The 12,934-nt window shown below is 42.2% G+C and overlaps 1 protein-coding gene across 10 annotated transcripts in view; it reads left to right on the top strand.

Annotated features, from left to right (window-relative positions):
* Positions 1-12,934, top strand: part of GRIA4 (glutamate ionotropic receptor AMPA type subunit 4) — a 407,250-nt gene that overhangs the window by 129,266 nt on the left and 265,050 nt on the right. For all 10 annotated transcript variants that reach the window (XM_044257740.1, XM_044257741.1, XM_044257742.1 and 7 more), the window contains exon 4: positions 12,563-12,802. In XM_044257740.1, coding sequence (XP_044113675.1) covers positions 12,563-12,802 — 240 coding nt within the window. The remainder of the gene's footprint in view (positions 1-12,562; positions 12,803-12,934) is intronic.

Raw genomic sequence — 12,934 nt, 5'->3', positions numbered from 1 at the left:
CAAGACAGAAGAAATGTCTAACCAGTCATTTTCCTTCAAGGGGTAGAGTAGAATGAACTTTGGAATCAGACCTGGGCTAAAAATTGCCCTTTCCCTGCTTAGATGTATAAACTTATACAAGTTGCATAACTTCACCAAATTTTATTTTCAACAATGAAAAAGAAAAATGGGGAGAATAATACCTACCGTATAGACCTGCCGTGAAGTTTGAGTGAGGTCATGCTTACAAAATGACTATGGCAGAACCAGACATACAGTAGATACTCACTAGTTGTTGGGTTTTCTTCCCATCCCCTTGCCCAGCTAGCTCCTTGGATGTCTTCTCCGTGCTCTGGATGTGGCCCTAGAACGCTGGGTGTGGAGCTTTAGCCTAAAGCACAGAGCAGGGAGTTGATAATGGGTTACCAATGTATAAGCTGTGACTTCGAAGGAAGTTAAATGTAAATTCTCGTTGCTAAATTGTCCCATCTTAAATCCAATGGGGCAATGTTTTCTTTTATCAAAACACAATTTTACATGTTAGATTTGCTTTCGATGGCTGTTCGTTCCACTTAAAAGATTAGGCCAAATAGCTTCACACACAACCCCACTTTGCCTCTGTTCATTTTGCTATTCATTCAGCAAATATTTATTGACCATCAACTCTGTGCCAAGCGGTATGCTTGAATGCTGGAGATGGAAAAGCAGGAGGAGAGAAGCGGTCAGTCCTTGCCATTATGTCCTGGTAGTACAGACAGGCATGAAACCCATGTCAAAATTCTGCACCCGAGCAAGGAATGACACTCCAGTTATTCTACTGGGGAAGCACCATATTCATGAGAACAGTTGTTTCTGAACCCCACTCCAGTAGCCGTCAGATATTATTCCATTCCATTTTTAATTGAGGTTATCCACGTCCATGATGTTTTGAAATGATTTTCAGGAACACAGCTGTGTCTCCTCTGAGGAAGAAAAGCTTTCAACATATTATTTAGACCTTTGAAGAAGTTTCTCAAGCATACAAAAAACTCTGCTGCAATTATGTCTCCCAGTTATATAGTATAAAATACAGATGATGACGCGAATGTTTCCATTAAGGAGCCACCTAGAGGTGAAACTAGGTTCCAAATCCTTCAATACCGAACAGTATATCCCTGGGTGTCTTGGCCCCCTGCATTCTTCTCTATGGCTGGAAGTTGACAACTGAAGAACCAAACACACCTGTTAGGTGTTTTTGGTGCCCTTTGGAACTGGTTTCTTCTTCTCCTCTCAATTTCTTTCCTTCTAAGGACTTACTTGTTGGAGTCCTTATGGTTATATATTAGGAGTATAAAAGAATCATATGATCTTCACAGCACCCAGATTACTGCTAGGACAGCCAGTTTTACACAGAATGGAGCCTTGCTTCTTGTGCTGAGTGTTGCAACTAGCCTTCTGCTTATTCCTTTATAGGCCTTGGAAGCAAAATGAGCCATGTGTTTCCATTATGATGGCCTGACTCTGGAAAGAAATGTGCAAACAAGCCTGTATATTTTTACTGAGCTCTCAATTAGTTTAATTTAGAATTGAAATATGCTTTCTAGCAGAGATGTCACAAAGCTGAAGGGGGAGCATGTGAGGGCTGTGCAAGTGATTATATCTCATTGTGGTCTTTGACAGCCTTGTCCAGAAGCATCTTCAGAGAAGACATCTGAGAAAGTGGAAGTACTTAATTGTGATAGAATTAAAGTGAAATATTTTTGTGGTATTTGCATTTCAGCTTGTCATTTATAGTGATTAGCTTCAGTAACTTTATGTACTGTAGCTAACCACCACTTACAAGTCCAAGAAAATTAGCTTTTACATATTAATAATCTATGATAATGCCTTAAGGGCATAAATTAATGAATTCTGGGCCCAGCATGCTCTATCCACCATCTGATTGAGCGTTTTCAAACCCAGATATAAGTAGTTCATCATTTTCATATCAAATAATCAGAGAAAGAGGGAAGATGCTTAACTAGTATGTCCTGACTTTGTAAGGTTTTCCAATAGGCTGTTGGCATTTTAAGAGACATTATTTTAAAAATCCAGATATGTGACAAGATGTCTTTTTGAAGAAAGATACACGGCAGGATTCTTAAAAAAAAAAAAAAAAAGGTAGAAATTAGGTAGACACAGGGTGACAACAGTACCAGGACAGGTGAGGGCCAGGCGAGGAAGCATTTCACACACAGCTCAGGCTCGGCTGTGCTGGAGTCACTCCCTGCCTCACCATATTCCAGCCAAGTCAGAATTAAGTGTATAGAAATGATAATAGAACATCACCATGATGAATGCATAAAACATAGATGATTTTGTCAATGGTAAGAGAACTGTCTCGTTACCCAAGTGTTAAATTGTTTAAAAAAATTAATGTGTAGTTAAGATTATAATTATTTTCCTTATAAGGAATCATGAAATGTCTGTGTCATAATAGCAGGCAGTTTTCAGGAACTAAGCTTTAATTAAAAACAAATGGTGAGGGGCACCTGTGTGGCTCAGTCATTAAGCATCTGCCTTTGGCTCAGGTCGTGATCCCAGGGTCCTGGGATCAAGCTTTGCATCAGGTTCCCTGTTCAGCAGGAGGCTTGCTTCTTCCTCTCCTGCTCCCCCTGCTTGTGTTCCCCCCTCACTATTTTTTCTCTCTGTGCCAAATAAATAAGTAAATAAATAATCTTTTAAACAAAAACCAAATGGTGAACAGATGTCCGGTCAACAGGGAAGGGAGGATGCCCCTAGAGACTGAAAGTCAGTTACCTAGACCATGGGTTGGGGGGACTTAGCTTCCAGAGTCTACTCAGCAACAAGGAAGTAGAATTTTGTGGTTACCAGCCAGTCGTTCCACACTCTCCCAATCTCTCTTCTGTCTTTACTGCCCTTACCAGAGACCGTGATTCCATTCACTCCGCCAGCATTCAGGGAGCACTTTCCATATGCCCATTCCAGAGCCTGAGGTTGCCTCAGTGGATGGGCTGTCAGATTCCCTCTTCTCGCAGAACTCCTGACATCCTGAAGAAAAGAGGTAAATAAGCCATCAAATAAGTAAGGTAATTTCAAATAGTGGTAAGGGCTAAGAACAATGTAAAACAAGGTCACGAGCAAGGGAGTGACTGGCTGTGGGAACCTCATTTCCTAGAGGAGTCAGGGAGAGGCTGTGAGGGAGTTGACATTTTCACTGGGACAGGAATGGTAGGAAGTACGGCCAAGGGACAGTCAGGCCAGAGAGAGCAGTTAGAGCCAAGGCCCTAAAGTGGATGAGAAAGTGTATTTAAGTAACAGAAAAAGGGAGAGTCTGGCTTAGTCTAGTGGGTGAGGGGGGCAACGGTGGATGAGTTTAGGGAAGACAAAATCATTAGAGCTTTTAAGGCCACACGGAATTAGTTAAATCGGATGAAAAGCCACTGAACTTTAAGTCGGGATGGAGTGTTATCTTACACACTCTCTGCTGAGTGGGCAATGATTAGGAAGGAATAAAACTGGGAACAGGAAGTACAGTCTGGAGACTTTACTAGTAGACTGGGCAAGACAGTGGAGCATAATAGGGATACGGAGGAGTGAGTGGATTTTGATATATTTAAGGTATTTTAGAAATGAAACCATCAAGATTTGTCATGATTTCAATGTGGAGTAGAAGGAAGGTAAGAATCAATAATATTTTCATAGATGGTCATGGTTTTTATTTGGATGGGGGAAAACAGACACAAGATTCTGGAAGAAAAATAAAGGGTCCTGTTTTGGCGCAGCTGGGTTTCAGGTGCCAAAAAGACAACAAAGGAGAGATGTCAAGTGTTGATGTTTGGGTCTGAACTCATAAGAAAGAACAAAGCTGAAGTTATTAATCAGGGCATTCTTGACGCATGAATGATATTTGAAGCCCTAGAAATAGATGACAGTATCTAAAGAGTGTAGAAGAAGTGCTCTTTCATTACTTAAAGATTGGTCAGACAGGGAGATGCAAGCCAGGAAACTGAGAACAAGCATTCAAATAAGAGGAAATGCAGGAAAGGGTGCTGTTGGGTAAGCCAAGAGAAGATTTTGCTTCAACGAGTAAAGTTGTAAACTCCTCATTATTATTCCCTTTGGTTACTTTTCTCATGCTGTGCCTGAAGGAAATCATGAATTTCTAAATTGTTGCCACCACTAATGCATATTTCCATATTTCCATATTTTTCTTCTGTCATTAATTTAATATTCATTAAATCTTTCACTTTGTTTTGTCATTCCACTCAGTAAGGTCTTACAGGGCACTTACCATGGCCCACGTGCTGTGTTCTGTGTGTTAGGTTGGATATTGTTGTGGCTAAAATAGGAAGGGTTCCTTATTACCAGGTGGTTTGTAAGATATTTTATGTGCTCTTGGTTTCCTCTCCTACCCTCTGCAATTATTTGTAATGTGTGCCACTTTACGACAGCTTTCTGGAATCTCACTGTTGCAACCTTGCCTCTCATATTGATGCAAGTAGGAAACTATCAACCACACACATCCCAGCTTATCTTTTAACCTGTGAACTCCGTGGAATGAAGTACCTTCCCTACACCTGATCATCTCATTCAAGGCCAGCTTTGTATGTGCCCTTGGCCCAATACATTCTGTCTTTCTGGACCTTCTTTAATTATTACCCCTTTCTCTTCTGTATCCTTTCTCCTTCTCTGATGGCTCCATTTCTCAACCAGTAAACATGCTCGTATTTGTCCTATCCTCTCTCTGTCTCTTATCTCTCACTCAGATAGACGATAAATATATGTCACTCTGTAGTCATGTTTCCTTGAAGACAAATTTAGCATTACATCATTAATGAAGACTACATCTTTTTGGTATCTAATCCAATTGTTACTAGGATCGTGAAGATTTATTACTTATATTTATTTATTAAATAACTTAATAAAATAAAAGATTTTTTTAAAATAATAAAATAAATGAATAAAATATTTTTTAAAAGTAATAAAATAAAGATTTATTACTTATATTCTAGGATTACCTTTTAGAACTTGGTATGTCCAGGGGCATTTGGGTAGCTCAGACTGTTAAGCGTCTGCCTTTGGCTCAGGTCATGATCTCAGGGTCCTCGGATGGAGTCCTGCATTTGGCTCCTTGCTCAGTGGGGAGTCTGCTTCTCCCTCTCCCTCTGTCCCTCCTCTGGTTCACAAGCTTTCAGGGACTCTTCAAATAGATAAAATATTCAAAAAAATTTTAAAGAAATTGGTACATCCAATAACAGGATCTCTGTAGTACATGTTTGCACAGGGCATAGCATTTTGATGTTTTGGTGATAGGTTTTTGTTTTTTTTAAAGCACCTAATAACCAAATGCCATATAGTGACTCTGTGTGCTCCCACCACTACGTTTATATGCAAGCAACTGGCATATATTTGTTTCCCTAACATTTCTAGATATTATTTGACTCTGTTGTGGTTTAAATATGATCTTTAATCAGAAATAGAAATATTGGTAACCTGCTTGTTGGTTTCTATATCTTTAAGCACTATTCAAACCTAACCTCCATAGACAAGTAACATTTCCTTCAATCCATAGCCCTATGGCCTATGGGCTAAGCTAAGGACTCCTCTGTGCTTCCTCATAACCTCTGCCTATCACTTACTGTGTTCACTATCTTGAAGCATCAAATTGTATCTGGCTACTTAGAATGTGAACCTCTTCTCAGTGGAAAACACGGTATTAATTGTATTTTGTTAGAAATGCTTAACACATTGGCTGTAATAAATTAGGCAGCATATAAGCATTTGTTGAATGAAACGATGAGTGGTAGTGTTAAATCCACCTTTTTTTTTTTTGCAGTACATTCTTTCTACTACAGATTGATTAAACACCAACAAACACTTTTTACACTGCTTTATGCAGTTTACCCAAACCAGTAAACAGTTCTGTTTACATTGAAAAATGGATAGCTTAATCATGCAAATTCAAATATCTACAAAGCTGGAGATAGATAGATATATAGATATATAGTTTTGGGGGTTTTTTGTACGCTACACATCCAACATGGGGCTTAGACTCATGACCCTGAGGTTGAGAGTCCCATGCTCTATGACTGATCTGGCAGGCACCCTCACAGGGCTAGGTTATTTTTTTTTAATATTTTATTGATTTATTTAACAGAGAGAGACAGAGAGATCACAAGTAGACAGAGAGGAAGGCAGGCGGGGGCGGGGTGCAGGAAACAGGCTCCCCGATGAGCAGAGAGCCCGATGTGGGGTTCGATCCCAGGACCCTGAGATCATGATCTGAGCTGAAGGCAGAGGTTTAACCCACTGAGTCACCCAGGTGCCCCAGGGTTAGGTTATTAACAGAAGTACCTGGAGTGGCATAGTAGAAATAGGAAGTGGTTGGGTTTGCAGCCCAGCAGACATCTAAAGTTCCAAACCCAGCAGAGAACTCCAGTAAGATGGGAGTTTAAGGATGTCGGATTTAGGATGTAGTTGGTCATCAGCACACTTGATGAAAGTGGTTCTGGTGGCTGGGAAGTAGACGAGTCAAATCAAATGAGTTGGAAAACAGTTTAAGTAGAAAACCTTATCAACAAAAGTGCCTGGAGAAGGATAGGAGGGTAAGAAGCGGTAGGTGTAGAAGGTTGTTTGATAAAATGAAGGACAGCTGGGCTTATTTTCGGAAGTCGTATAGGGCGGAGGAAGCCTGCAGAGGCAGGAGAAAGGGAAGAGCATCCGATGGATCGCTGGCCTGTGCTCTTCCTACACGCGCAGCGGTGGTCGGTGAAATTCAGCATATCACTTGGATTTATGTCCCATGACTTGAGAAACACTGAGCTAAGACCACGTCATTTGATTTACATGTGATGGAGGGCTATAAATCATCACAAATTATATGACAGATTGACTTGGCTTGGCATCTGGAGTGTGGCATCTGGAACAGAATGGGGTGACTACCTGATGAAAAGACAGATCTAATTAATTGGCACCATCAGGTAAAAGATGAATGAATTATTACGATGTGTTTATATTATGTGTTATTTACATAATAACTTGATCTTAGTGATCTCATTAGTGAAGCAGAATATAGAATATGTGCTTAAAATTTTGATTGGATTATTTCCTTGGAAGTCTTATCCTGATTAGTGTTTGTATCCCAAAATATGTATCTATCTAATACCATCACATCTCTTTAGTGACTAACCATTACATTAAAATTCAGCTTGCTCCCCTCTTATGTATGCATTTCTGAACACATTGATACTTACCTTATTTTATTTTCATTAATTTGTGTATGCATACAGATAGTTCAAGAAGTTCCATTGTTTGAATAATTATCTGTATACTAAGCAACAATAGACGTCATAAGACATAATCAAGTGAATTTTGATTTGAGTGTTTGCAAAAGCTAGATTCTAATACTAAATCTGGAAATAATTATCTTTTAAAATTGATATCTATTGATCAAATGAAATACTATCTAAGGGATCACATAGAGATAATATTGAACATTTGATTGACCATCTATCCACATACATAGGAAACCCAATAACCCTCACCTACCAAGCATATAATTCTAGATTAAACAGACCAAAAAAAATAATAATAATCAAATTAGTACTATTAAACCTGGACATTTGCAAAGGGAAACTAAAATGTGAGTGACAAAATACAGCCAAAAGCAAAGTTATTAGTCTAAGACTTTTTTTTTTCTTTTTTTTATATGTCCTCAAATAATCCATGTGAACTGTCACATACTCAGGGTGTTATCTCAGTGGAACAGAGTTCAGATGTAGAACTGTCAACTCCATTGACTCTACCTTTATTTAAAAAAAGATTTTATTCATTTATTTGACAGAGAGAGACCTCAAGTATGCAGAGAGGCAGGCAGGTGGGGGAGGGGGGGAAGCAGGCTGCCCACCGAGCAGGGAGCCCAATGCAGGGCTCCATCCCAGGACCCTGGGACCATGAACTCAGCCGAAAGCAGAGGCTCTGACCTACTGAGCCACCCAGGCGCCCCAAGTCAACCTTCTTGACCAAGACCAACTTCATGGATGGTGAAGGCAGCAAACGGCGATGCTTAGAAAGGTTGGTCTGCTGGGCTGCCCTCGACTCTTTTGTTCATGGTGTTCATTCACAAGGTTTCAACAGGACACTTGTCAAGAATCTCATGCAGAAAGACTTAGGGACAGACAAAAGCTCTAGAAAGTGTATTAGGAGAATGACAAGTTGCTGTGAAAAAGAGCAGTTAGATGGATATTTATGATGATGCAAATGAAGAAAGCAGACAGAAGATGATTAAATATCAGAAAATACTGTTTATTGAGGAACAAGTGGAATAAATTAAGTTAAAATGCTATGGCAAGCACCAGAGTAGTGGAAAGTCATAATGATTACATTGAAAAGAACACAGTAGGAAAGAAAAAATAATCAAGGAACTTTGTATAGAGTATATTAGTTGTTTTGGGCCTTCTTAAATAGCATAATACTATTTGCACATAAAATGTGATGTTGGAAGCAGCTCAGTATTTGAAATAGAGGAAATCATAAGTGCTGTTCAGCTTTTTGGGGGGAAAGGGGTGCCACCCTTTCCTGTCTCATCAAAGGTTCTCCTGCAAAGCTAATGAAGTCCTCTTAGGAAACTTGTGGGGTTCCTCGAAATGGAGTTTGGAAACCAAAACTTGACAAAGGTATGGTTTTAAAATGCAATAACAAAGAATTAAGTATTTACATTAATTATACTATGTAATACTATAATTATACATGCATATAGTACATTATATGTATAACTGTCTTAAAGTACATGACTTGCTTACATTTTCTCTTCTTTTTTAAAGATTTATTTATTTATTTTAAAAAGAGTAGGTGCTCATCCTGGGGGGAGGGACAAAGGGAGAGGGAGAGAGAAACTCCAGCAGACTCTCTGCTGAGCCCAGAGCCCAATAAGGGGCTCAATCCCACGACTGAAGCCTTAAGCCACAGTCAGACACCCAACTAACTGCCACCCAGGTGCCCGCTGTTTGCTTAACAGTTTCTTGAATAACCACTAAAATCTGTGTGTATGTTCAGCACCAAACTGAAAGCCAGTATCTTAGTTTTGAGTTCTAAAGCTCTTAAACTTTTTTCAATAAAGTGAAACAAAAATTATTTGAACCAGATTATTTGCTGACTAAAGATTAAGAGTGGGCCCTCAACTTGTATGGAAATCAAGGGAACAGGACAATATGAAAACTTTATAAGGGAGCCAAGGGACTCCTAGTTATACACTAAATGTACAGCACTTACATAAATACATCTAAAGCCTTGGTGGAACTTTCGCAAGGTTAACAGCTGATCCAGCAACTTGATTTATTGGAGAAGTTCTCTTAAATTATGGAAATTAATTGAATTGAAACACCAGGTACCCAAATGTTACATCATGCTGTTTCTTATACCTTAAAAGAAAATTTCAGCCAGTCACACCGTCAGAACAAGTCTTCCAGTTGGTCAGATTTTTTTTTTTTTTAAAGATTTTATCTATTTATTTGACAGACGGAGATCACAAGCAGGCAGAGAGGCAGGCAGAGAGAGAGGAGGAAGCAGGCTCCCCGCTGAGCAGAGAGCCCGACGCGGGGCTCGATCCCAGGACCCTGAGATCATGACCTGAGCTGAAGACAGTGGTTTAACCCACTGAGCCACCCAGGTGCCCCTCCAGTTGGTCAGATTACTTAGGTGATCAAATTGTAGTTCCTGGGCGAGCATAGAATTAGAATTGGATGTTTTTCCTTCATGGAATTTCTTTATAAAATCTACTTACAGGGCACCTGGGTGGCTCAGTCAGTTGAGCATCTGCCTTCAGCTCAGGTCATGATCTCAGGGCCCTGGGATCGAGCCCCACATTGGGCTCCCTGCTCAGTGGGGAGCCTGCTTCTCCATCTACTCCCTGCTTGTGCTCTCTCTCCCTATCTCTGTCTCTCTCTCAAGTGAATAAAATATTTAAAAAAAAAATCTACCACTTACTAATTATCTCCTGTATAGGGTCATGGTTTTGTGTGCATTATCTTATTTAATCTTTGGCATATTATGTATTTATAATTGAGACAATTAAGGTTAAATAACTTAGCCAAGGTCACCTGGCTAACAAGTAAAAGCACTAGGATTTAAACTGTTTAGCTGAGTTTGCAGTCATTCCCTTCTATTTTAAAGTCTAGTCTGTCCTAGTCTTGTCCATTTGAATATAGATGCTGGTTCCTTAGTTAGGTGTTACTTTTTCCAGAACTTATACAAGATCTCTTAGAACATATTATCTACAAAAGACCAGAAGCATCCCTTTTCTGTTAATTAGTACCTTCTGCTATAGTTATATTGCTCAGAATCTATCCCTAATTTCAGAGGTATAATAAACAAGAACAGAAGAAACACTGCCAGGTTTTATTAATTTATCTTATTTAATTATGCCTCATAATTTCCTAAAACCTGGATATTGTAGAATATGGGTATAAATGTTATTAGGATAATTAATTTTTTTCCAAGAGCCTATTATTGCTTCAACAAAGCAAAATCTAATTTCTTTGTATTACAATGAACTACTCCTAATACCTCTAGATTATCTAATATCCTCGGCTTCTTTATAAACTTAGCACTTAAAAGTAGTAACCAAAATCAGAAAACATCAACATTTTAGAGAATTAAGGACATTTTAAACTAGCGGTATAAGACAAAGAAAAATGGGACCTTTCACCATATGTGGTAAACTGTAAGAATTTGGAATTCTGTGATGCTTTCCTTCTTAAACAGAAAAAGTATTTTTTTTAATGCAAGCCTGTATCCTTTAAAAGGTAAATTAGAAAAAGTTACCCAAGTTTGGACTAGGATTCAGTCATGCTGAAGAAGGGATCAAAATGATGCTAGGAAAGAATCTTGAGAAGAGGTGTTCGTGTGTGTGTGTTTGTTTCTCTTTGTGTATTTGTCTCATTGTCTTTGCAACAACTAGGAGCATAGACAGGAAAGAGAAGGAGGCTGTGCACCTGTTCACTGCAGGTTCTTACTGCAAGAGGACTTGGTTCTGTTGGGTTTTGAAATTATCTTGTCTTCACTTTATAGCCTACTTATAAGCTGCACAGCTCGCCACAATACCGCCAAGTATCCAGGACACCCCAGTAGTGATTTTCCAGAGAGCGTAACTTGTGTTCACACGTGGTTCTAGAGAATTCTAAGGTTGTGAGGGGGAAAAAAATGACAACTGCAACTGCAAAAAACAAAAAAGCCACAAAGTAACGAATTTAGGTAGATTTATCTCCATTTTATTTTAGTTCTTGTTCTTTCATTTGGAGCATATTCCTCTGTCTTCTCTTTTCGTTCGACTTCATGTGTTTGTTTCTGTGAGCTGGGCGAATGACTACCTTTTCTGAAGTTGAAGGAGTGATCCCATGGAAGGTCGTCCCCAGTGTAGACTGTGTGTGTTGGGGGTCCTCGGTGGGATGGCTGCAGGTGAAGTGGGCACTGGCTGCGGTGGTCCCCTGGCTCTCTGCACTGAGGGTGCCCCGGGGGGTACTGTAGAACCTGAAGCTGGTGAAGCGGGTTAGGGCGGCGTAGGGCGGCGTAGGGCATGCCCTGGTGAGGCCGGAAGCACGAGCCCGCAGGTGTCCGGAGCTCGAGGAGTGCTGGGCGCCTTTTTCACCTTATCCCGCTGGCTGGGGGTGCCTCGCGGTGCACCACGCTGGGCCCTCGTTGGTGAGACTCCTGGGGACGGGGTGGGCTGGGGGCGCGGGGCACAGTGCGGCGGCAGGCCAGCCCAGCGGCGCCGACCCTGCCCGGTGGGATCGAGGTGGCGGGGGAACGGAAAGCGTGGGGCTGGCAGGCCTCGGTCTCAGGGTTGTTCCGGCAGCTTCCCCCGCTGTTCAGTGGAGCTCTAAGGCTGGGTCGTTTGTATGCTAGTTGCTCTTTTAAACTGCGGGTTGTTTTCCTGTGCCCGAGGGCATCTGGGGCTAGAGCCAGGGCTCGCGGAGGCAGCAGGCTGGCCGCGGCGCCGGAACCCGGTTCCCGTCAGCACCAGGCGCTCGCCAGGTGGACGCCAGTGTAAACAGTGGCGCTCGCCAGCCTCTGGAGCTGGAGAGGTTCCAGCCGCTCCCCCGCTGCTTGGCAGGGTTCTAGGGCTGAGGCCTTTCTGTGCCGGTTGCTCCTTCACACCCGGCCGCCTGTCCGCGCCGCGCAGGGCACACAGGTCGGCTCTGGGTCCCTCCGTGCTCGCACAGCCGGGGCTTCCCCGTGTCAGCGCCTTCTCTCTGTCCCTCTCTGCCTGGGGTCTTTCTGGCTTCTGGGCGGGAGGGGCTCCGCGGCTCTCGGTTCTCCTCTCGGAGGAGCGGCTGTCCAGGCCGGTGTCGGCGCGAGGGGCGGGGCGAGCGCGGGCTCTTCCTGCGGCGCCACGTTGCGCCGGAAGTGCAGATTGGCTCCTTGAGGAAGGACGCCTTCGTTGAGGACAGAATTAATTACACGCTTCAGTTTTACTCCTTCCTGACGTGACATTCCCAGATGTCCGCATGATTCAGACTTCTTTTAGCCTCATAGACGGTTGATGTGGAAGTCAACAGGTTGAGAGTGTGCTCACAGTTGTGTGTTTTTTTTCTTTTCTTTTCAGTCTGTTCCCAGTACTCGAGAGGAGTTTTTGCGATTTTCGGACTCTATGATAAGAGGTCGGTACATACCTTGACCTCATTCTGCAGCGCCTTACACATCTCCCTCATCACGCCCAGTTTCCCCACGGAGGGCGAGAGCCAGTTCGTGCTGCAGCTGCGGCCGTCCCTGCGGGGCGCGCTCCTGAGCCTGCTGGACCACTACGAGTGGAACTGCTTCGTCTTCCTGTACGACACGGACCGGGGTAAGTCCGCGCTGCGCGGCCGAGCGCTGCTCTCGGTGCACCGCCACCGGCCCTGGTGTCGCGCGTGCGGCTTGCCGAAGTGTTTGGAGCCGTGGTGTGGCTGGGATCAGCAAGTGGGCGATGCGTATTATT

The sequence above is a fragment of the Neovison vison genome, chromosome 7 (genome assembly GCF_020171115.1).
Source record: "Neovison vison isolate M4711 chromosome 7, ASM_NN_V1, whole genome shotgun sequence".
Taxonomy (NCBI): Eukaryota; Metazoa; Chordata; class Mammalia; order Carnivora; family Mustelidae; genus Neogale; species Neogale vison.
The sequence above is the reverse complement of the archived record's forward strand: the minus strand, read 5'-3'. Positions and strand labels throughout refer to the sequence as shown.